Raw genomic sequence first — 25,777 nt, 5'->3', positions numbered from 1 at the left:
CAAGAGGGACGGCGGACGGGTATAAGTAGGCGCCGGCCACCGCGGCAGGACGCGGAGGGAGCAGTTGCCGATCCAAGTCATCGCGGGGGGTAGGTCGCGCTGATGAGTGCCCTGGCTGAGGAGAGGGATCGGACATATTCTAGCACTGCATTATTGCATTCTCGCGTGCCGCCTCAGTTATCCTACTACGACTCTACGAGCAGCACATTCTTCTTTCTAAATTGCTGTTGGCATGTCGCAATAATGGAGTACGAGCGCACGACGGCTCCATTTCGTTTTACGCGGAGAAAAGAATGGAGCATGTTTGTCCTTAAACTGAATGCAGCACTAGTTAATCTCGCACGTCAACTTATGAAACAGTACTGAATTAGGTTAGTTATATGTTACATGTGCCGGCTGTTGGCGTATGAGTGAAGGCATCAATCGGACTTGTCAACTGTTCGGTAGTACGTACTGTTGTGTACTGTCTGAGCTTGCGACGTTGCACTGCATCAGTTCACGATGGGTCACCGTGAGAACGACCCAAGGAGAAGCCAAACACGAAACTGGTGTCAACACCTACACCGCGACGTATGGTTCATTCGTGTGCGCGCTCTGGGCGCCAAGTGCACATCACATGTGTGCAACTTTGCGAGTGCGAGAGATGTCTGCATGTGGTGTGCATGAGGCGGCACATGGGTAGGGCTCGCGTACGTACTACTTACATGCATGTCCTCCTCCGTCTCTTCATTATTTGGCCCGTACAACTCCATACTCGTCTTTGGTAACAAGAAGCAAAGGTAGGCGATGATGTCCTTTGGATGGATATGGATCGTAGTGTACACTGGAAGACTCACATGACGACACGTTAAGATTCGTCGAATTAGAGGGTGATGATCATGCATTTCCCCCAGCCTTTTGATGCGGAAGCAAAGGCGTCGGTCCTGTGTCTGCACTGTGATACAGAGACAGCCACTTCAAAGCAGATGGCGTTGTGGCGTCTGATAGAGAGCAACCTCCATCATCCTAATGACAAATGGATTCTACCGTAGCGCCGTGTGCCGGGCTAGTGCATGATATGATATGCGCGCGCGATCCAGGTTCATGTGCGAGCACAGATCTGCAAGGGGTTTGCAACGTGAGGTGGCACATGGGTAGGGGCTCGCGTCACCTACTTGCACGTCCTCCTCTGTCTCTTCATTGTTTGCGCGACCCGTACATACATATGTAGTACGACGACTCCATTCTCGTCTTTAACAACACAAGGAAGACACGGTGGATCGTAGCGTGCACTGCCAGCTTCACATGACGACAGCTATAGAGAGCCGTGGAATTAGAGGATAGAGTAAGCATTTCGCATTTGGCGACCTTTGATGCGGGAGTAAAGGCGTCAGCTCTGTCAACCTCACCGCGCCGTGGCGTTGGATAGAGGAGAGAGCAGCAAGCACATCAAACTCTGGGTTAGTGCGAAATCACGTAGAGAGAGCATAAATCATGTACTACAAGTCGGGTACTATGACAAGGACACGGCGATCATTTCTAGGAAGAGAAAACTCACACTGCAAATGCATGATGCATGAAATGGACAGGGAACAGTATGGCAACATGATTGGAGTAGGCAGCTCCCTTCTTTCTTTTAACAACTCTTTCCGCTCCATATAATTGAAGTTCTAGGTCTGTCATAAGTCAAACTTAAAAAAGTTTGACGATGTTTCTTAAAAAATTTAGCAGCATCTACGAAACCAAATTAGCTTCGTTAGATTCATCGTAACATATATTTCAATAATATATATGTATTTGATGTTGTACATGTTTACAATTTTTTCTAGTAAATCGATCAAGTTTCAAGAAGTTTAACTTAGGACAAACCTAGAAGTACAATTATTTTGAAACAGGGAGAGTATTTACCGTTGGGCAACAACCCCACGGTCCTTTACCTCAAAATTGAGCACCCGAACCTGGGTAAAAACCCTATGTAAACCCCATGTGCACTCTCTACCCTTTGTGCCAGTTAACAAACCGGCGCTCATACGCCCTCCATGCGTGGGTTGGCTCAATAGGCTAGCAGCTCGTTCCCTAGTTCATCCTAGCTTCCTTCGATGGGTTGGTGATTGACTACTGACTTTTCCTAAAAGTAAAAAAACATTAAAAAAAGTTCATGAATTTGAAAAAGTTCATAAAAATTGTTTTTCCACAAAATTGGAATAAGTTCATGAATTTTTAAAAAAGTGAATTGTTTGAAAATGTTCACAAATTTGAAACAAAAATGTAAATTTGAAAAAGGTTCAGCAATTTTGAAAATCATAAATTCTAAAAATTATTGAAAAATGACAAAAAAAGTAAGTTTTCTTAAAAAAGTTCACAGACTTGAAAAGGTTCATAAATATGAGAAAAAATAATGAATTCGAAAATAATTCATGCATTTGAGAATAAATATGTAAATGTCGAAGAAAAGGAAAAGGGGAAAAGGGAAACAAAAAACGGATCAAAACCAAAAATGAGAAAAGAAAAAATAGTCATAAGCTTCCCAAAACTGGGCTTGGAAGTTTTCCAAAACCGGAACAAGGTTCCTGCGAAAACCGCCTTAAATGGGCCGGCCCATTGCGATTGAAGGGTGTGTGCTACATACGGTTAGCAATATAAATAACCGCAAAACAAAGTTATAAGTAGCGCTTTAAGCGGTAAACAGGATCTGGTAGCCTTCACGACTTTTAGGTGTGCATCACACTGCAGACATTCCATTGCCGGTCTCTTTTGATTTACAGGAATTTTGTAGAAATTCTAACGGATAGGAATTTCATAGAAATAATTTCTTTATAGCCCCTTTGTTTCTAAAAATAGAATTCAATAAAAATAGTATCATATCCTATTAATCAAATGACTTCCCTTTATCTGTAAGATTCGAAATACATTCATTTCACTCGCTAGGATTTTTCTATTTTCATAATATTGCTATCCTATGAAGGCAAGCAATCCTTAGCATTTTTTCAATTCTCTGAAACCAAAGGAAAGAGAAAAGTATATTAATTTATTTCTTTTATTAGTCGGGGACTTACAACTACGACCAACCTTACCATTTTCCTTTGCTTGAGGGTGACTTTCATGGTTTGTAAAACTAGCTAAGGTCGACTTTAGAGGTCTCATGGTCGACCTTAAGTCCACATTGGAGACGCCCATTCACCTTCTCACTTCCAAATATGGTGAAAGTCCCGACTGAGATGAAAGGACTCCAGAATATGCTGCACCTGTTGGCCTCACACCCATCAAAGTTTGGCAGGCTATCCTGCGACGAAGCAACCTCTGGGTGGCACTCTCTCCCACAGCAACCACTACCTCGCTTGCTGAATGGACGGAGTACGGGAGTAGACCACAAGCAAGATTGCCAGCGATGAGAGGAAACAATGGAGCGCCCTATTGAATTCATGCTTTAGCCAATTCATCCAAAAGTCCGAACTAATGAAGAAAGGTGGGCAATATATTTCAACACTCCCCTCACGTCTAGGCTATTTTAGTCCTTCAACGTGAAATCGATGTAGGCCGCATAATCGTTTTATTTAATATTGCGTTGGCAGGGTCTTGGAATCAAGACCTCTTGGCTCTGATACCATATTGAATTCATGCTCTAATCAAGTCATCCAAAAGTCCAAACTGATGAAGGAAGGCGGGCAATATATTTCAACACTCCCTGGTTCGGTTAGTCTGGTGGTCGGCATGGAACTAGTGTAATGCCAGAATTTTCAAAAACCAGCCGTCCGCGGTAATGGAACTGGCGGGGAAGATTATGGAGGAAGCGGGAGTCAGCTGACTGCAGGACGCCGCAAGGCAAGCTCATTGTTGTTAAACCCAGAGAGACTGATTAGGACTCTGATGGTCCTTTGTGTAACGGTGTATGCATCTTTGCCCGACTGTAAGTGATGATTTGCAAATCCCCTGTACTTCTAACCTCCCCAATTGCAATGAAAAGCTTTGCCGACAGCATTTTCGTCAAAAAAGGCAGGAAATTCAGACTGAGCGTGAGTAGACTAACAGAGATGAAAAAGATCCTCAAGCCTGTCCCCAATCGCATAAGAAGAGGCGAGGAAACCTCAATGCCAAAGGGTCAGATGATCCCCCAATACTGTAATGTCTCCTTTGCGTTGAGCTTGCGACTGGGAGGGACACGAATCAGATCACCATGGGTTAGTGTTGGAATGGAAACTACGGAAGCAGAAGATGGATCCAGGCAACCCGTCGTCCGGATTACATGATGATGCACCGAATGTTTCATCATAGCCGTGAAGGACTGTTACGTCTCACCATGCCTGCATCAGTATCCATCGTCTATGTAATGGACGATGGATTTGCTCGCACATGTTTTCTTACGGAGAGGAAACCCGCAACAAATGAACACGGACGGAGACGGTGCAGTGAAGAGTCTACGTTACATAGACCAACACATACCACATACATACAATGCTTTTCACTGTAACTTCATCCTGATGACGAAGGGATTCTACACCTGTCGGCGTCAGTATTGATCATCTCGCAAAGAACCATCATTCGTCCCATATGAAACCGTGAGATGGATGGATGAGGATTTGCTCAGGCAAGCATGCATGTTCGTTCAGGCAAGAGAAGCCTCCACGGTTCATTCGTGTGCACTGAGCACCAAGTGCACATGCGCATTGCTATGCTGCCGCAACTCTTCAGAGGCAGTACAGCGAGCTGTGCGGCAACATGAGGCGGCACATGGGTAGGCTATCGTCACGTACTTGCATGTCCTCCTATGTCTCTTAATTACTTGACTCATTGCGCGACCGGTACGCACTCCATTTTCGTCTTTGATAACAGAAGCAAAGGTAGGTGATGGTGTTGTCCTTGCATGCATCGTAGTGTGCACCGGAGGACTCACATGACAACACATCGAGAAAACTGAATGAAGCATGATTGATAACAAAAACAAAATGATGGGCTAAATTAACCAACTATACTCTTCTCAAAATATATATATGAACCAAAATAATTCTCACTTCAATTGACATCAGTATTTCATAGTATAGAAATGAATATAAGGTTTATATTTAACAATGGAGAGTTAATAGAACAATCAATAACTGATTTTCATTACATGGAAAACTTCATGATCAGTTGTATGAGCATTTTCAGGAAGATTTTCTTTCACATTTTTCAGAGGGGCGGTGGGAGGTTGGGAGCATTTGCAACACTTGTTGTTTCTCTTGCGGTGATAAGACCTTGTCAATTCTTATTGTGGTCCTAGATGGACTGATGTATCATCCAATCAATGTTTTTCAGTTTCCCACCCTCGGCACTCATATAGAACACCATGATTTTTTACAGCCAACTTGCTTTGCTTCAATTATAACAACCTTCCACTAAAATTTATGAAGAAAATTAATTGTTGAGAGCATATATGCAGTATGCTCTCATGTACTGATACTGCCAATAAATTACTCCTGGTTGCTGATATAAGTGTCTTATGCACATGATTATATGTATAGGGTGTAGATTAAATCATCTTTTTTTCCTTCATAATTGCTTTTTGGAATGTAGCGATTTCAAACAGTGTGGCAACCAATTGATCTCGGCGCTCTTGAGCTGAGGGTTCTTGACCAACCAACCAAGCTGCTCAATATACGAAAATCCGTTTCTCAGCTCGAGCTCAGCTGCTCTCGATGTCCAGACCGATGGTTCGCACCAGGATCCGTGCGTCCTTTTGTATTTCACTACCGTATATGTCGTTTTCCTTTCCACGGCAGGGGCACATTAATTGAGACGGGGCGTCGCCCCGCCGTGGCGGAACAGGTCTAACAGGGATGGCTCGGTTGACTATCTGAGCCATGGTGAGCCGTATGAAGCACTTACCACGGCGTGCACCATACCGGCCATAAATGCCGCCCATCGCTCGCCAACCATCCAACGCAGTCATTCATTTTTCCACCCTCCTTCCTAGTACAATCCTACTCAGCCATCCCCATCCTCCTACCTCATCCATGCCGCCATGTCCGCATCGTCGTCATCTTCTCTCCCCGTCCCAGAGGATTGGCTTCTCCCTGTCATGCCATGCCCACTCTGAGGGGACGAGGTAGTGACCAACGTCGCTAGAACCGGATCCCAGGCTGGTCAGAGATTCTACAAATGTGTGCCCTACGATGTAAGTACTTTTCTGAATCTGAAAGTGTTGTATTCCATCTAGACCTCTGTGTTTTGGTCCATGGATCAGTTGTGAAAGCTCAGGTCTGTCTAATGCATGTGGGTTTCACCTTCTTTTTCTACCGGCACGTCAGTGCCGTTTTTCCGAGTTCCAGCTTGCATACTGCAGAAGGATGACTCCTTACCAGATCGCCATCGCTCGACGGCAAGCCGGAATGCATCCAGCCGGCCAGGGAGTTGGTGTCCAGCAGGGCAACGTGGCGGCCCAGATTGTTCCTGCTGCCATCCAGCCCCAAGTGCAACACCTCCCGCCGGCGGCCAACAACCTGATTGCTGAAGCCATTAGGCCGGTTGCCGCAGCCGGAGCCACCACTGGAGCACAAGGCCTCACCATTCTTTTTAATTTTTACCTGAGGACATGTGAAGGTAGCTTTTACCTTACGCATGGCTGCAAAGCATTCCAGTGTGCTCAAACTGACCACACTCGCAAGTGTATATTGTTTTGTCTTCGTTTATGGTCACCTCGTACTAAACCCTGCTCCACTTCTCTCTTTTTGCTGCACTATTTGTGAGTTGTCTTCTACTTCCTCATCCTATCAACTTCAGGAATCACACCTGTATATATGGCCAAAGGGGGCCAAAGAAGATTACAGATTTACAGAGGCATGGCAAGCCGTGTGGTAAGGTAGCTAAGCCAAGACCTAGCAGCTACCTTGTCAGCCGGATCCCTAAACCTATGTGAGTGCAGCTCAAGATCAGTTACAATGTTCGTAATTGTGAGCCGTGCAGTGTGATCTTCAGATCGGAAAACAGCAGCATTGCGAGAGTCCCAAATCTTCAACAAGATTACAAGCACTATTTCCGGCCAGAATCTAGAGTCCAGCTGCGGCGGCATATGGAGGAGCCAAAGCTCTTGAATCGTCGGCGTAGCAGTTAGGCCGATTTGGTCCCAAATCCGAGAGGCCCGCGGACAGCTGATGAACAGGTGAATTGTATCTTCAGATTAGAACAGCTGAAGAACTCGAGCAGCACGGACAGGCATCAGTATCCACATCCCCCGTTCAAAAACATTTTTAATCACCAACCATTTGGTAAAGACAGAAATGTACTTACAATCATGGTCCTCTTCTCCTTGTAGCTCTCATCGCACTCGCGGCCAAATTGAAGCCTCATGTACTGCCTGACAAAGACATGCATTGGGCTTGCAGAGGGCATGTATGACTTCACCATAAGGTTTGCACTCTCACTGCGCTGGGTGCTCGTCATTTTTGCACAAAACACACCCCTGAAATATGGCTTTGCCCATTTTCTCCTGGTTTCGTATATTTGTGTCATGTATGTATGACTCCTCAAATTGTATTTATCCAGCAAACCCGTCTAGGCTGATTCGAACTCATCCTCAGTCAACATGTGGTTCACAACCTTGTGGAATTCAGCCTGAAAATCACTCTTCTTCGTGTAAAGTGGTACCAGTGTTTCCTTCGCCTTCTTCAGGACATGCCACTTGCACCAACGGTGGACAGTGTCAGGATCCGTTTTCTTAATCGCCACGTCCATAACCCTGCATTGGTCTGCATTTTGGGAAAGCATTTCCATCAGTTGAGAAAAATAGTTTACATTTTCCCTAGATTTTTGTTATAGTATAACTGCTCTATAAGATAGTAGCAATATATCTAAAAGCGTCGTGTGTGAGACTCGACCTGTCAGTATTGTTTTGGGGGCAGGTCCGCCTATCACACGCAAAAATTCTGCAAACACCAATTCAAAGCTTTCTTCTTGTTCATCGCACATCAACACCCCGCCAGGATTATGCTCCGGTAGTGATTGTTAACTCCAACATATAATCCAGATGGCATGTCATACAGATTCGTCCTGTATGTGGTGTCGAATGTGACGACATCCCCAAAGAATTTGTACTGCATGCGGCTGCTGCCATTATCCCGCATTCAATTTATCACCTTACTGGATTTGTCGGCGAGCACCACATAGGTGAACCCAGATTTTTCTACAAAAAGATTGGAATGAATGTGTGTAAACATTTCATCCAACTGAAGGTTCACGTTGTATATGCAGACCTAAATTGCATATTTACATGGACAATTGCCGCATATATCATCAGGGCGGAGGGGGGAGTGGTGGGTCGGTTTTCTTCTGCTTACCTTTTAGTCCAGCCGGGGGCCTCTGGATTCACACTGTCGGTTGACTGAGAAGACCTCGTCGGAGATGCAGCTCGGCGCTGCTGGGCACCTTCTTGCGCGGCAGCCATGTCATCTTCGCCGGCCATCTGAGCCAGGTCAGACCCACCGTTTGCAGCACCAGCCTCAAGATTTCCAGCCCCATTCTGTAACAAGTAGAGGAGGGGAACCGGATCTGTTTGTTCAAGGCTATCAGCAAATTCCTCCCGAACGGGGAACCTGCAAAATCGACAGCGATTCGCTGGCATAAGCGTTGATTCGGCAGTAGGGTACTTCAGGCCGTGCCGCAGCTTATCTCATCTGATTTTTGAACCCTAAAAAATGCAGAAATCTGCCAGGGACTAACCTGTCGACCAAATCAAGCAGAAACTCCATACCCTCAGCGTCCATTCGCATACAGGCGGGCGGCGAAGCACGAGCGCCGCCGCAAAATCACCCCGCCGGACCTCGGCTACTTCCCCCTTTTTTCGCCCCCCAGCAGTTGAGACGGCGGCCAGGGGTGTCCAGAATGAATGAACCACACAAATGGACGGAGATTCTTTTTCTTTTTTTTCTGCACATGTGCACGCATGGTCATGGACCATTATCTGATCCCTGGCCCAGCCAGAAAGGCAACGTCATGGTCCACGGCCCAGCAAAAAAGACAACGAGCTGGTCCACGGCCCAGACCGAGTCGCCGCTCCATCCATCGGGCCGCTACGCGCCGTCCCCCGTACTCTGCACTGTTTCCTACCATATTCACGTGTATCTTCGTTTTACCAGCACTCACGGCTGACATGCCAGCTGGAATAGTTCGCATCCCAAGCCTCGAACGGACGAGCAGGACATCGGGAGCAGATGAGCCCGAGCTCCAAATCGCCGCACTCCTCAATATACTCTATCTTTTCTTTTTCTAGATGTACTCTATGGGTTCGGGACTTGATTTGGTTAGCTTTATTGGCCCCTGCTGCAGAATATTAATTACTTCCTCCGTTTCTAAATATATATTTTTAGAGATTTCAATACATACTACATACGAAGCAAAAATGAGTAATCTACACTCTAAAATACATCTATATATATCTGTATTATACGTGCCGTGCTTTCCTTTGCCTACGCCTACATCTCGCCAGCCATTCTTCACATTAATCCTGGTCACAAGTTGCATCTGAGGTAAAGTCGTCTTTTCAGGTGTGATTTACCATCGTTAGTAGTCAAAATGGACGTGAGTATCATAAACAACAACAAAATTTGAACTTTATGTTAGATAAGAAAGAAAAAGTTAACGGCTCTGCTAAAAATCAATCGACTGATTTTTAGTGAAGTCTCAGTCGATTTGTTGACCCTTAGATTTTTGTGTTGCTTTAGGATCCGTGCAACCCTATTGTTTCCTATATATCAGCCCATATAGGGAACGGACTGGGTGGGCCTGTTTTTTTGTCTTTTTTTTGTCGGGGCAGGCTTCAGGTGGTGAGCTGGGCGGAAGTTCTGTATCTTGTGTGTTGGGCTTTATTTTGCCGGTTGTTCTACAAGGTTTAGGTCTGTTTCTTTTTTTTATTATTATTTTTTTCTACAGGATGGGAACAAACAGGTAGAGTGAAGTGACTTGTGTGTGTCTTTTTGTTTCATAGGCCTCGACTTTTTTTTCTACCATTATTTTTATAATTTATTTATTTTTCATTTTATTTTTTCTATGTTTAGGTTCATACAGGACTGTTAAAACTCAGTCGACTCCCTGTTTAGGTTCATATAGGCCTCGACTTTGGTTTGTTCCCATTTTCTTTTTGTTTTTTCTTTATTTTCTACTGCCATTTTTTTAAATATTGTCATTTGTTTACACATACAGCAATCGCACACAATTGCATGTACATCGAATCACATGCAATTACATGTTTTATTGTCGGTGTATGCAAATTTTTCTTTTCAAAAATATTATTGCCGACACGCCTATCGACCACACACAATTGTATGTATATCATTGGCGTGTAACTTAACTTTTTTCCTTCTAAAAAATATTTGTCACCACCGGCCAACTAGACTTTGTTTCTGGTTTGAGTTTTTTTTCACTTTGTTTGTGGTTCGAGTAGAGACCAGTAGGGCCAGTTGCATATTCGACACTAGGAATGTAACTGCAAGTGTCACACCCAACTGCAACTCCATGTCTTCTAGCTCGGCCACAACTGGAAGTTTTCGTTTTGTCGGAAGGGGAGCCGGTAGAGGGTGCGGGCCAGTTGGAAGCCTGACAACATCCCTGTTACTGCAAGCGCCGGACCCGACCGCAACTGCATGTCCCCTAACATGGTCGCAATTAGACCTTTGTTTTGTTAGAGGGGGCGGTGGGAGAGGGGGGCGGTGTAAGTGCATCTAGTGCCACCCCTAGTTGGTTTTGGAGTATTGACGACAAAGTTGGTTGAGGGACTAATGTGTTTGTGAGAATTGCAGGATAACGCAGGTTGTGTCCATCATTGATTCAGTTTACCTACCAGAGATGACCCCTAAAATGTATGAAGACATTGAAGACAATGGTGGTATGTGAAGATATTCACATTGAAGACTATGACATGAGAAGACATTGAGCGAAGACTATGGAGCGCGAAGACTGTGTTGTTTCGTTGTTTCCTTTTCTTATGTGTTGAGTCATAGGAACCACCGTACTGTTAAGTGGGGTCCAAGTGAACAAAGTCAGAGTGACTGAAGTGATGCTCAACCCAAATCCTATGTCTTCGAGCGAAGACAATGAGAGCAAATCTTATCCAGAGCTGGATGAGTCAGCTTTGCTTGTAGCCCAAGTAAAGTTGTCGTGTGTGTTTGAAATCTGACCGTTGGAACACGTGTCAGTTCCTTAGTGACCCAGGGTCATTTCGGACATATCAGGTCGGGTTGCCTTGTGGCTATAAATAGCCCACCCCCTACACCATAAATTGGTGGCTGCTCAGAGTTAGTTTACGGCTTTTGTCGCTTTGAGAGCAACCCACCTCGAAGCCTTTGAGAGAGAAATCCTTGCGAGGATAAAGCCCAAACACCCAGAGCCAAAGAGTGTTAGGCATCACTGAAGCCTTTCTGTCTGTGTGACCTGAAGACTTATTACACTTGAGGACTGTGTATCCTCCAGCCGGTTCGGCGTCGCGTTCTGAGCATCCAAGAGTCATTGTGGATTGCCGGTGAACGAAGTCTGTGAAGGTTCGGAAATCTACCTTGAAGACTTACCAGAGTGATTGGGCGAGGACTGTGTGTCCTTAGCTCAAGGGGAATAAGGTGAAGGCGCGGTCTTCTGAGTTGAATTTCAGCCTCCCTAACCAGACGTACAGTTGTCATAGCAACTGGAACTGATCCAACAAATCATGTGTCTTCAACAAGTGACTGGTTCTATCTTTTCCCTCCCTTTACCTTGAGTTTGTCTTCATGAAGTCATTGCTTATTTGTCTTATCTGTTTGACTTCATTGCTTGACTACTATCGTTGATTGGCTTCATACTATCTTCCATCCTGATCCTTACTACCTAGCTGCTATTAGTCTTTGTACGTTCACATTATTGCATACTTGACTATGGCTTGCTTGTTGTAGTTTATCTTCCGCTGCATATCAATTAGGTCATTTCTATTGCTTGTCTTCGAAACTTTCATGTTTTATAGACTTTGATAAAAATTGCCTATTCACCCCCCCTCTAGTCAATAACTAGCACTTTTAATTGGTATCAGAGCAAGGTACTCCCTTGTTCTGTGTGATTTGGTTTAACCACCTGGAGTTTAGCTATGTCGACTACAGGGATAATCAAAGTCTCCGCTGCTTGTCCCGTGTTCGATGGAACTGAATATCCCTACTGGAAGAATAAGATGCGCATGCATCTTGAAGCCATTGATGTCAACCTCTGGTATGTCATGAAGAACGGTGTTCCCAAAACTGGTGAAGGTGTCACCCCTACTGATGTCAAGAAGTTCATTCAACTAGACTCCACTGCAAAGAACATCATCTGTGGTCATCTGACCAAAGGACAATATGGCCGTGTGAGTGCTCTGGAAACGTCAAAACTAGTCTGGGACTGGCTATCCAAGGTCAACGAAGGCGTCTCTACACAGAGAGACCAGAGGATCGGTGTTCTTCGCAATCTCTTCAACCGCTTCAAGAGAAACAACAATGAAAATGTCCAGCTCACGTTTGATCGCCTCACCGACATCACAAATGAGCTTCAGGCTCTTAGCGCCACTGAGATTACCAAGCATGAGATCGTCAAGACACTACTGAGATCACTTGACAGCTCCTTTGACACCCTTGCCCTCATGATACAAGAACGCCTTGACTTCAAGACACTCGATCCGTCTGATATTCTTGAGAGGCTCAACACACATGAGTTCCAGCTTTCTGAGAAAAGAGATATCTATGGTCCCAATTATGGCCAAACTCGCGCCTTGAAGGCAAAAGTTGTTTCCTCATCTGAAGAAGAATCTGACTGCAGTTCTGATGATCCTGAAGACATTGGAAAGGAACTTGCCATGCTTGTGAAGAAGTTCCAGAAGTTCACCAAGAAGAAAGGCTTCAGAAAATCTTCACGATCCAGCTCAAGGAATGATGAAGCTTCCACTCATGACAACAAGAAGAGAACATGTCACAAGTGAAAGAAACCTAGACACTATATCTCTGAGTGTCCACAGTGGGACAATGAGAAGAAGAAGAAGAAGAGCAAGGAATATGATTCTGATGACAAGAAGAAGAAGAAATCTTCAAAGTCTTCTTCTAAGTCCTCATCAAGGTCTTCATCACATAAGAAGAGCTCATCTGGCAAGGCTCGTGCTTTTGTTGGCAAGTAAATGGATTCAGAAGAGGAGTCTGCTTCTGAGGAGGCGGAGGTGGAGTCTGAAGAAGAGTCCGACCCTGGCGTTGCAAGTCTGTCTCTAGCCACAGCCTATGTTGCCAAGTCCATCTTCAACACTGAAGACAATGACTTCCACACCAACGCTGAAGCTGATGACATGGACGATCCTGCTCCCACCTACTGCTTCATGGCACGTGCTGCCAAGGTAAAATCACGTGATGCTTACTTTCAAACATCAAGTGAAGATGACTCTGATTGTGAATCCAAACCCAACTACAAAAGACTTGCTAACATTGCTACTGAACAACAAAGGGCTATAGAACATACTCAAAAACTCTTAGACAAAAGCGATGACCTGTTGGACGCGGAAATGACACATTCACAGTCCTTAGTAGAAGACATAAAAAATCTTCATGCTAAGTACCAAGAACTTGAAAGTATTCATGAGACGCTCTCAACCACATATGAAAAGCTCTCCTATGATTATCTTCAAAGGAAGGAAGAGCTTGAGAAATTGAAAGCGACTCATGAAGATCTTCAAAAAGAGAATGAGTCATTTCGCGCTCAACAGATCAGTTCCGCTCAGGATGGATTTGAACCACCATGCTTAAAATGCATTGAGCGTGATAACGCTACCTCTGTTACTGAATGTTCCAATGCCGCTGTTGTTGCATTGTCTTCAACTACTGATGTGGAAACTAACCCCTCTACGGAGGATACCACTGCTATTGCTTATGAAAATGCTAGGTTGAAGACATTGCTTGAAACAGGGATGTATAGAAGTCTGAAAGGACATCAGACACTTTGTGATGTCCTCAAAAAGGAGATTCTGAACCAAAACCCTAGGAAAGAGGGTGTTGGGTTCGAGAGGAAAATGAATGCAGATGGTTCCTACTGGAAGCCTGAGCAGTATCCCGAAACCACATGGGTTGCTGCAAAGGAACCTTCAGTGGATCCATCCACTTTATCTGGCTTTACCTGTGCTAATCCTATTATCATTGATGAATCCTTTGATGCAAACTATAACCTATTCAAAAATCAGAATGGTGAAGTGTTTGCCAGGTATATTGGTACTAACTATAGGAATGGACCACCTATGAAGAAGATCTGGGTTCCCAAAAGCTGTCTTGAGAATCTTCCAGTGAATGTCATCATGACACCACCAGGGAAGAAGACAAACCCCAGACCAAAGGCATCATGTGGTCTAACGGCTTCATATGAATACATGACTCACTTGAGTCACCCTAACGCCAATGTTTTGCAGGAAAATCATACTCAAACTTATGAATATGAATGTGTGTCCTCAAACCGCCATGTTTATAGGACTAAGAACTTTTCTGCTTATTCATATGAGTATCATTCATCTCCTGCAAGGCTATTTGCTAGGGCTTCAAAGCCGAAATTCTCAGATGCTGCACTTAGACTCATTGCTTCTAAGCCACCCCTGAAGATGTGGGTGGTGAAGAAGAATTAACTCTCTTTTGCAGAGTATGGTCTCCAGCCAGCAATCAAAGGCGTCCGATACTATTGCTGGGGACCTAAAGCACATTAAGGGACGCATGATAAAATGACTTACTATGTATTCCACATATGAATCGCTTACCTGTCGTACTGTGTGTTCTAACCTTGATCTAAGCTGTGATAATCCTAGTGTGCGTCAAATGCTTATGCTTCACAACATACCTTGTGAAGCCTATCCTCCTAACTGCATTGTAGGGTATGACACCTCGTGCTTCAGAATGGATTATGGACAGCGGATGCACTAATCATATGACTGGTGATCGAAGTCTTCTCATGGACTCAACCTTACATCCATCCGAAAAGAGTCAAATCACATTTGCTGACACTGGTAAAAGTAAGGTATTGGGTCTAGGTAGAGTTGCAATCTCAAAGGATCAACACATGGATAAAGTGATGCTTGTTAAATCCCTTGGGTTCAACTTAATGTCTGTCTCAATGCTTTGTGACTTAAACATGATTGTGCTATTCGGAAAATATCGTTGCGTTGTACTAATGGAATCTGACAAGTCTCTAGTCTTTGAAGGGTATAGGAAAGATGATCTATACATGGTAGATTTCTCAGTAGGTCCACAGCTTGCCATATGTCTTCTTGCAAAAGCTTCAGAATGCTGGCTCTGGCATCGGAGGCTGGGGCATGCTGGCATGAGGAATTTACACACACTCGTCAAGAAGAAGCATGTCATAGGCATCGAAGGTGTCAAGTTCAAGAAAGATCATTTGTGTGGTGCCTGCGAAGCTGGAAAGATGACTAGGGCGAAGCACCCCTCGAAGACAATCATGACGACATCTCAACCCTTCGAGCTGTTACACATGGACTTATTTGGCCCTACTCACTACTCTACCCTCACAACAACAGCTTGTCTCTATGGCTTCGTCATTGTTGATGACTACTCAAGATATACATGGGTGCACATAATTCTCTATAAGACTGAAGTACAAGATGTCTTCAGACGATTCGCCAATCGAGCCATGAACAATTATGGCGTCAAGATCAAGCATATCAGAAGTGATAATGGCACTGAATTCAAGAATACCGGGCTTGATCTTTATCTGGATACAATGGGAATCACTCATGAAGTTTTCTGCTCCATACACACCTCAGCAAAATGGCATTGTAGAGCGCAAGAACAGAACCCTCATTGAGATGGCTCGAACAATGCTAGATGAGTACAAGACACCAAGAAAGTTCTAGCCTGAAGCTATTGATACAGCATGTCACATCATCAACCGTGTTTACATCCACAAGCTTCTGAGGAAAACATCCTATGAGCTTCTTACTGGCAAGAAGCCAAATGTCAGCTACTTCAGAGTCTTTGGTGCTAGGTGCTGGATCAAGGATCCCCATCACAAGTCAAAATTTGCACCTAAAGCTCACGAAGGCTTCATGCTCGGTTATGGAAAGGACTCGCACTCTTATAGAGTCTTCAACCTCTTTCACTACAAAATCGTTGAAACTGTGGAGGTGCGATTTGATGAAACCAATGGTTCACAACGAGAGCTCCTGCCAAGCACATTAGATGAAGCTCCTCCTAGCGAATCCATCAAGCTGATGGGAACTGGTGAAATCATGCCTTCTGAAGCACAGCCTGAAGAGGAACTTATCATTTCTGCACCAAACCAACCTGAAGATAATGCTCTGACCGAAGACAATCCTACCAATGATGACAATGATCAGCATGAGCAAGGTCTTCGTCCAGTTCATCCTCGTGTTGCAAATGAAGTACAATTGAGAAGATAATTGATAGCATCAATGCACCTGGTCCACTTACTCGCTCAAGAGCAACACAGTTAGCAAATTTCTGTGGGAATTTTTCATTTGTGTCAATGTCAGAACCCAAGAAAGTTGCTGAAGCCTTTATGGAACCTGAATGGATTCAAGCCATGCAAGAAGAACTTCAACAGTTCAAGCTGAATAATGTTTGGGAACTTGTCAAGCGCCCTGACCCTCACAAGCATAACATTGTTGGCACTAAATGGATATATCGAAACAAGCAAGATGAGCATGGTCAAGTCGTCAGAAACAAAGCACGTCTTGTGGCTCAAGGATATACTCAAGTTGAAGGAATTGACTACGATGAAATATTTGCTCCTGTAGCAAGGCTTGAATCTATTCGCATATTGCTAGCCTATGCTAATCACCACAACATCTTACTATATCAAATGGATGTGAAGAGTGCATCCCTCAACGGCAAGATTGAAGAAGAAGTGTACGTTGCTCAACTACCTGGCTTTGAAGATCCAAAACATCCTGATATGGTGTACAAACTAAACAAAGCACTGTATGGCCTCAAACAAGCTCCTCGCGCTTGGTATGATACGATCAAAGACTTCCTGAAGAGCAAAGGCTTCAAACCTGGATCCCTCAATCCCACACTCTTCACGAAGACATATGATGGTGAACTGTTTGTGTGCCAAATATATGTGGATGACATTATCTTCAGCTGCACCAACCAGAAGTATAGTGATGAGTTTGGATACATGATGCAAGAGCAATATTAGATGTCCATGATGGGTGAGCTGAAGTTCTTCCTTGGTCTTCAAATTCGTCAGCAAAGGAATGGCATCTTCATATCTCAAGAAAAATATCTCAAAGACTGTCTGAAGAAGTTTGGAATGCAAGATTGCAAAGGTTACATGACGCCAATGCCAGGCAAACACCATCTTGGTCCCGACGACAATGGTAAAGAGTTCGATCAAAAGGTATACCGCTCCATGATTGGTTCCTTACTTTACATATGTTCATCTAGGCCAGATATTATGCTCAGTGTTTGCATGTGTGCTCGATTCCAAGCGGCACCAAAGGAATCACATCACTTAGCTGTGAAGCGAATTCTTAGATATTTGGCTTACACCCCAACACTCGGATTATGGTATCCAAAGGGCTCAAGATTTGATCTGGTTGGATTCTCGGATGCTGATTATGCTGGTGACAAGGTCGATCGCAAGTCTACATCAGGCACATGTCACTTTCTGGGACGATCACTTGTCTGTTGGTCTTCAAAGAAGCAAAACTGTGTATCACTCTCAACTGCTGAATCTGAATACATTGCTGCTGGATCTTGCTGCACTCAGCTTCTGTGGATGAAGCAAACTCTCAAGGACTATGGCATCAATCTGAAACAAGTCCCTCTCTTCTGCGACAACGAAAGCACTATCAAGATTGCCAACAATCCAGTCCAGCACTCGAAGACAAAGCACATTGAAATTCGTCATCATTTTCTTAGAGATCATGTCATGAAGAAAGATATTGACATCATCCACGTCAACACTGAAGAGCAACTGGCAGATATCTTCACAAAGCCCTTGGATGAGAAAAGGTTTTGCAAGTTACGGTGTGAGCTAAATATCTTGGAATCCTCAAATGTCCTGTGATCAGGCACATATCCTAACACTTATGCATGTTGATGACTTAGATGTGCAACACACGAAGTAAAGTATATCTTCAATCAATGAAGACTTACATTCTGAGTGTGAATACATTAACATGGAATTTTACTTTGGAGCGCCACGATAATTGTGCGCCGTGTCTAGGTCTAATACTTCCTATAGGGTGGGTAACGCCACCACCAAATTTCTTGGTTTGAAGTGTTTCACTCATGGCGTTATTGTTGAATATCTTTGCATTTGGTTTGTCTTCAACTTTCAACTTATCTTCATGATTTACTTCACTATGTTGATTTGATTGCTTTCTCATATATATATACTAGTATTCTGTCCTCTACAGCATTCACTTACAGCTATGTCTTCATTTGTGAATTTTTTGAACTAAGTGAATGTGATCGGACCCTAATCTCTCTATGCTTTCTATCTCAAACTCTATCTATCCAAATCATATGCATTCTATTGAAACTGTCAAATGTCTTCTCTGCATCCTTGTCAGCAGAAGACACAGAGACAAACATCAAGTCCTTTTAAATGATTCATCTTTATTGTTGAAATCTGGAGAAGCCGGAACAACCATCCGACAAACTTGGCGGGCGTGGGAACGTGGGACAACTCTGAGTATGTTGCATGCTTGCCACGTGTCCCACGGATGTGAACAGGCAGGGGCACCTGCGTAATTGCGCTATGCCGCACACCTACTTATAAATGCGTGTCCCTTGCGGTCAAGAAAACCTTCTTCCACCTCTCCACCTCGTCAAAACCCTAGCACCACCGCTAGCTCTCGACGACGCCGGCGACGAAGCGCTTAGCTGCCGCGACTTCTCCAACGCTGTCCTCACGCCGGCCGCGGGCATCGTCCTCTCCACCCCGCCGTAGGTGTCCTCTGTCGCCAAGTTAGGGCACGGTGGATTGAACTGCTTGGTCTCCTATTCATCCCATCTAGCAGTTCTTCGTGTGGTAAATATAACTCTATTTTTACCATCTTTTTGATCCTCAATGATTCATCCTATTTACAAAAATTGGTTTATGTCTACACAATGTTAGATCTATTCTGTCTGCATCTCATACTGCCTAATATATTCACTTAAGCTTCATATATAGTTAGATTCCTCACTTGTACTTATTCACGGATTCGTACAAATCTGGAACCAACTCTCAACATATAAATGAATGTCTTCGCAACATGAGGTCAATGTCTTCAAACTGATTTATCTTCAAAATCTTCTGAGAATGCATATGACCTCTTCCCCTTCCCTCGCATCTCTAATGCTGTCACAGGTACATGTCCGTGGGAGAATCCATTGGTTCTCATAGTCTGCATTCGTTTGCAGAATTCTTACAGCAACACATTAACTCTCCTAAAGCTAGTTCCTGTTTGACCAGCAAGCGAAAGCCTTTGAAGCCTTTGAACATATTGAAGCCATTCAGTTTGAAGTTCATGGCTGCAGAGAAATCTGTAAGGAAGGGTGGCAGATAGCATCGAGGGGTAACATCAAAAGATTTGCCTGATGACCTCGCAGAAATCTACAAGACAGATCCTGAAGAGGATAATCAGCGCAAGACCCGAATCCAATGGATTCGACGCTATTGGGCTGAACAATGGTTCAAGTACAAGTTCGTGACCCAGGAGTACGCTGAGAAAAATGCTATCAAAAGTCCTTGGGATGGTATTCTCTATCGAGGCCTTCCCCCCAAGAACAAAGCTGAAGCTATTGCACAAGAATTCTATCCTTGTATGGTCCGTGGACCACAGCCTGAAAATGCCGATCCATCATCATTGCTCTGGTGTCGTGACGATAATCTCTTCAAGCGCAACTTCCAGTATGCAAAGGCATCGGCAAAGGAAAACAAGAAGTCATGGGGATTAGACTTCAATCCTAGTCCCTCTGCTCCCCGTGATGACGGCACACGTGAAGCGGAAGAAAATGAAATCGGCCCCTTCACGAACCTTGATGGCTTCATCTCATACATCTTGGTACAAGGTGCCAAAGTGGATCATTCTGATAATGATGAAGCCCCAGGTCCTCCTCCAAGGCCGCAGAAGCCAAAGAAAATTAAGGCTTCACAATCAGCTGCACCTCCAAAAGCGTCACGTGTGAAGCCACAGGCCACTGCACCTCCTGAAGACAGTGTGCAGCTTGAAGATCTTTCACGCATCTCCAATAAGATGGAGAAGAACAAGAAAATCATCAAGAGTACTGATCAGACATTGACTCCTGCTGCCATTCTGCGTTAAGAGCACATTGATTTGTCCAGCGATGACGATCTTGCAGATGATGCTCTTGAGCAACTGATGAAGAGCAAGGAAGAAGCAGAGATCTTCAATAATTTGCCTCTCTTTGATGTGGCAATCATCCATAACTTCATTGATGATTGGTTTGACACACCAAATCTCAGCTTTGATGACTTGCAACTTCCCATTGGCCTCAGCGTCTCCTTCAATGGCGCTATTTCTTCTGAGTTAGCTATTGCTCAACGCATCATCGAACTGAAGCACAAGATTGACTATGAAAAGGCTCAGTTCAAGAAGCATGTGGCCAAGCTCAGTGTGCAAGATGTCAAAAACTTCAAGATCATGTTGCACGAGCTCAAAGAAGCCTTTCGCAAGAAGCGTGAAGAAGCTCGAGGCTCTCATGAGCGCATGAAGAGTCTGGCTGACAAGTGTGTGCTAGCCTACAATGAGGCTGAGAAGCGCAAAGCTCTTGGTCGTCCTGGCATCGACCCCAGGATGGCTGCAAAGAAGAAGCTATCAACTGTCCAACCTGCACCTTCAAGGCAGGATCAACCTCGCATAGTCTTCCCAAGCAGCATGACTGGCTTGAAGCCAAAAGCCATGTCAACCACTTCAGAATAGAAGAAGACGAGGGCTGCAGAGGCTGAAGCAAGAAAAAGGAAACCCTCAGAAGCCTCTGATGCCGCTCCCTCCAAGAAGAAGCGCAAAACCAAGAAGAATCGGGCTGCTCCCACAGAGCCCCTTGTTGTTGAACCTATCTTAGTGGTTCGCCCTGCATCTGCAAATCAAGAACTACGAATGATTGTTCATGAGCCTGCTTCCACAGAGGCTCATGAAGCTGAAGACATTCCAGCAGTTGATCCCATCACTGCTGAAGACATTGGTCACCATGACAATGTTGAAGATGATGAAGTTCTTCCTCAGATTGAACACAACGTGGTATCATCGCCTGTTCTCACGAACAGCGAAATCATCAGCATTGGTCGTCCTCTGACGCCAATTGCTCAGGATGCATCATGGGCTGATCGCCCGCAACAACAAGACTCCCCCAGTACTCCCCAACAACAACAAGTCACACCATCTGTGCAAGTTGAAGAGGATGAGGGCCTGCCTAATCCATCTCCCAAGGCGTCGCCTGTATTACAAAGGCTTTGCAAAGGACCAAGGCCTCAAGTCCCTCTTCCGAGCGTTCCAGAAGGAGAAGTGCACCACCAACCTGTTGCACGTCAAGTGTTTTCAGAAGCCACTCCAATTGTGAATGTCTCCGTGTCTGAAGCCCAAGCTGTTGAAGACAATCCGGCTGCATCAGCCGATGACGAACATCAAGAAGAACGTGTTCCTGAAGTAAACGTGCCCGTACCAGACCCTCCAGCTCAACAAGTGGAGGTTGAAAACATTGAGGCTGCCACCACTAACACGAATGAAGCCAATGACGTAGTCATGGCTGAAGCTAATGTGGAGCCTGCACCAAGCAACATGCCAGAAGTCAATGCTGCAACTGCTCCTGCAGCTTCTGTAGTGCAGCCTGAAGCCATTGTTGCTGCCATTGCTCCTGTTCCGCCACCAAGGCCCTATACAATTGAGCAAGCTTACAACCATGGCGAGCTAATCACAGTAAGATGGCCCGTTCTGGTCCCTCCGCCTAATGTCTCTGGTCCTCAGTTTGATTATCACATTGAGCATAGGCCTCAGGTCTAGAAACCAAAGCCAAGACTGCCAAGGTTTCCAGGTACTGCCACATCTGTCAGGTCCTTCAATGCAAATGGCTTCAAAAGCCACAACACCTTCTTTGACAGCTCAAAGAACCGTTACTCAAGGCCAAGAATATCATCTGATCGTTTCTGGAGTCATCAGCAACGAAGCTATTACTCCTGCGTTCTGTATGATCAAGGGCGCATTTTCCCTCATATGTGCCTCGACACTGAAGCCATTGTTGGACTGCCATGCTTAGAAGAAGCACTTGACTGCTTTCGTGATGCTGGTCTGCTCAGCTTTGTGACAGACAAAGAACATTGGAATGAAGAACTTTTGCTTCAATTGTATGCTACCCTCCACATTCGCGGCTACAACAGGGATACAAAAACATGGGTTCTCGAGTGGATGACTGAAAATGTTCATCATGAAGCCAAAGCTCTTGACATCATTGAGCTTACAGGCCTATCCACTCCCGGAGAGCTGTACGAACCTGGTTGTCAAAACCACCGCAATGCTTTGGAGAGCATCTTCCATAAGCCAGAACCCAACATGAGCCAGATGTTGAGCATGATGAAGCCATTGCCACATGACGCTGAATACCCAAAGGAGTTCTTTGTTGATGACCTTGAGTATTTGCCGCGCACCATATATCACATCATCAGGCGGACTCTATGGCCAATCAAAGGACATTCATCAGCTGCAAAACTTGAAGGAGCCATGAAGACATTGGTCTTTTACATCCTCAATGGCATCAGCTTCAATGCACAAGATTTCTTCCTCAGGAAACTGGTTGCATCTGGATCTGACCCTTTTGGCCTGAAATTCTATGCTCCATGGGTCATGTGCCTCATCAAGCTACACTCTGCTATCAACTATCAGCCCTCTGCTCGCAATCATGTGATCTTTCTACCAGAGGTTGATATGTCAGTTGAAGCCATATACCCTGAGCCAGCCAAGAAGCCTCTTTGTCTTCAAAATGCTGAACACCAAAGCTTCACTCAGCCTACGGAAGGAGTCCAAGCTGTAACTCGTGTCTATCCGATGGCTGGAAACACTCGTCTACCTCATCGTGCGCCAACTGAAGCTACTGAGAGCACAATTGCTCAAAGGCCAAAGAAGCACTCTCGGGTCCTAAATGACCGAGAACTTCTTGTGGCATTGCATTAGAAACAAGACAAGCATCACTTTTGGCTCAAGTGTTAGATGCAAAGCCTCTTGGTGGATGTAAATCGCATTCGAAATCTTGCCACCAAGAATGCATTTGTCACTCACGAAACCTGTCGGCGATCATGGAAGAGTTTGACCCTGCTCAGTGCTGAAGCAGATCTTCAAGACGATGGCTTCACTGAACGATTCAAGTTTGACTCCACTCCTCCACGGAATGCTGTCCTACGACGAACTCCATCCCTTGAAGACTCTGACTATTCTTCCTCCGCGGCAACTGTGAATGCCAACGTGATCGATGATGAAGACGATGCTACTTCACCACCCCTACTTCTGCACGCGTCGACACTGCACCAAGTTCGTCTGCACCGCCAAACAACAACGACAACCCTGCTGCTTCAACTACTCCTCATGAGGACGAGTAGATGCTCTATGTCTTCAAACCTTTTTGGTCATTACTGACAAAAGGGGGAGAAGCATATGAGTTTGATAGTCTTCAAGAGGGTTCATATGGGCGGTTGCTTTATATTTTTCCTAGTGGTTACAACTCTTGCTTTTGATACATTTCGTTCGTTGAGTTGTAACACTTAAACTCGATGGTCGTCTGCTACTTATTTTCTCTTTCATGTGCGATGATAACTTCCGCACTTAGATCATTCCGCACTTAGATCATTCTGCACACGTCCATTTTCCATTATGAATGACATTCTTTAAGTTATATCATTTCATGCATGATGAATTATCTTCATAAGTTGAAGAGGATCTCCACAAGTACAACCTGCCATGTGCATTTGCATTCCAAAAGCAAATTACTTATATGCACATCTTCAGGGGGATCCCTTGCCACTTATGAAGACAATACCCTATCCTTTACAATATCACATACTTCATTCCCGTTGAAAACTTCAACCAGTTTGTCATCAATCACCAAAAAGGGGGAGATTGTAAGTGCATCTAGTGCCACCCCTAGTTGGTTTTGGAGTATTGACGACAAAGTTGGTTGAGGGACTAATGCGTTTGTGAGAATTGCAGGATAACGCAGGTTGTGTCCCTCATTGATTCGGTTTACCTACCGGAGATGACCCCTAAAAATGTATGAAGACATTGAAGACAATGGTGGTATGTGAAGATATTCACATTGAAGACTATGACATGAGAAGACATTGAGCGAAGACTATGGAGCGCGAAGACTGTGTTGTTTCGTTGTTTCTTTTTCTTCTGTATTGAATCATACGAACCACCGTACTGTTAAGTGGGGTCCAAGTGAACAAAGTCAGAGTGACTGAAGTGATGCTCAACCCAAATCCTATGTCTTCGAGCAAAGACAATGAGAGCAAATCTTATCCAGAGCTGGATGAGTCAGCTTTGCTTGTAGCCCAAGTAAAGTTGTCGTGTGTGTTTGAAATCTGACCGTTGGAACACATGTCAGTTCCTTAGTGACCCAGGGTCATTTCGGACATATCAGGTCGGGTTGTCTTGTGGCTATAAATAGCCCACCCCCTACACCATAAATTGGTGGCTGCTTAGAGTTAGTTTACGACTTTTGTCGCTTTGAGAGCAACCCACCTCGAAGCCTTTGAGAGAGAAATCCTTGCAAGGACAAAGCCCAAACACCCAGAGCAAAAGAGTGTTAGGCATCACTGAAGTCTTTCTGTCTGTGTGACCTGAAGACTTATTACACTTGAGGACTGTGTATCCTCCAGCCGGTTAGGCGTCGCGTTCTGAGCATCCAAGAGTCATTGTGGATTGCCGGTGAACAAAGTCTGCGAAGGTTCGGAAGTCTACCTTGAAGACTTACCAGAGTGATTGGGCGAGGACTGTGTGTCCTTAGCTCAAGGGGAATAAGGTGAAGACGCGGTCTTCTGAGTTGAATCTCAGCCTCCCTAACCAGACGTATAGTTGTCACAGCAACTGGAACTGGTCCAACAAATCATGTGTCTTCAACAAGTGACTGGTTCTATCTTTTCCCTCCCTTTACCTTGAGTTTGTCTTCGTGACGTCATTGCTTATTTGTCTTATCTGTTTGACTTCATTGCTTGACTACTATCGTTGATTGGCTTCATACTATCTTCCATCCTGATCCTTACTACCTAGCTGCTATTAGTCTTTGTACGTTCACATTATTGCATACTTGACTATGGCTTGCTTGTTGTAGTCTATCTTGCGCTGCATATCTATTAGGTCATTTCTATTGCTTGTCTTCGAAACTTTCATGTTTTGAAGACTTTGATAAAAATCGCCTATTCACCCCCCCTCTAGTCGATAACTAGCACTTTCAGGCGGGCTAGTTGCATGTATGACACTAGGAATGCAACTGCAAATGTTGCACCCGACCGCAATTGCATGTCTTGTAACCCGACCGCAACTGGACATTTTTGTTCTGTCGGAGGGGGCGGGTCAGTTGCACGCCTGATAAAAGCCCTACAATTGCAAGTGTCGCACCCGACACCAACTGCATGTCTTGTAACCCGACCGCAACTGGACTTTTTTTTTCTGTCGGAGGGGGTAGGCCAGTTGCAAACTCGACAACATCCCTGCACCTGCAAGCCCCGCACCCGACCGCAACTGCATGTCCCCAAACATGGTTCCAGTTGGACCTTTGTTTTGTCGGAAGGGGAGGCGGGAGAGGGGGCGGGCCAGTTGCATGTCCGGCATTAGGAATGCAAC

At 44.9% G+C, this 25,777-nt stretch overlaps 1 protein-coding gene across 5 annotated transcripts; it reads right to left on the bottom strand.

Annotated features, from left to right (window-relative positions):
- Positions 1-6,555: 6,555 nt before the first annotated feature.
- LOC119324570 lies at positions 6,556-8,849 on the bottom strand. Of its 5 annotated transcripts, none has more exons than XR_005157031.1 (5): positions 8,671-8,849; positions 8,289-8,543; positions 7,830-8,134; positions 7,243-7,700; positions 6,556-7,141 (listed from the first exon to the last, which is right to left on the bottom strand). XR_005157031.1 is itself a non-coding variant. In XM_037598351.1 (3 exons), the coding sequence occupies exons 1-3, from the start codon at positions 8,718-8,720 to the stop codon at positions 7,670-7,672; spliced, it is 336 nt and encodes a 111-aa protein (XP_037454248.1). In that variant the 5' UTR covers positions 8,721-8,849; the 3' UTR covers positions 6,556-7,669. The 5 variants fall into 5 exon arrangements, 2 of the variants coding, with proteins under 2 accessions (XP_037454248.1, XP_037454249.1); XR_005157032.1 differs by having other exon boundaries at positions 6,556-7,103; XR_005157033.1 differs by having other exon boundaries at positions 6,556-7,700.
- Between the last annotated feature and the right edge of the window lie 16,928 nt (positions 8,850-25,777).

The sequence above is a fragment of the Triticum dicoccoides genome, chromosome 6B, assembly GCF_002162155.2.
Source record: "Triticum dicoccoides isolate Atlit2015 ecotype Zavitan chromosome 6B, WEW_v2.0, whole genome shotgun sequence".
In the NCBI taxonomy this organism is placed as follows: Eukaryota; Viridiplantae; Streptophyta; class Magnoliopsida; order Poales; family Poaceae; genus Triticum; species Triticum dicoccoides.
The sequence above is the reverse complement of the archived record's forward strand: the minus strand, read 5'-3'. Positions and strand labels throughout refer to the sequence as shown.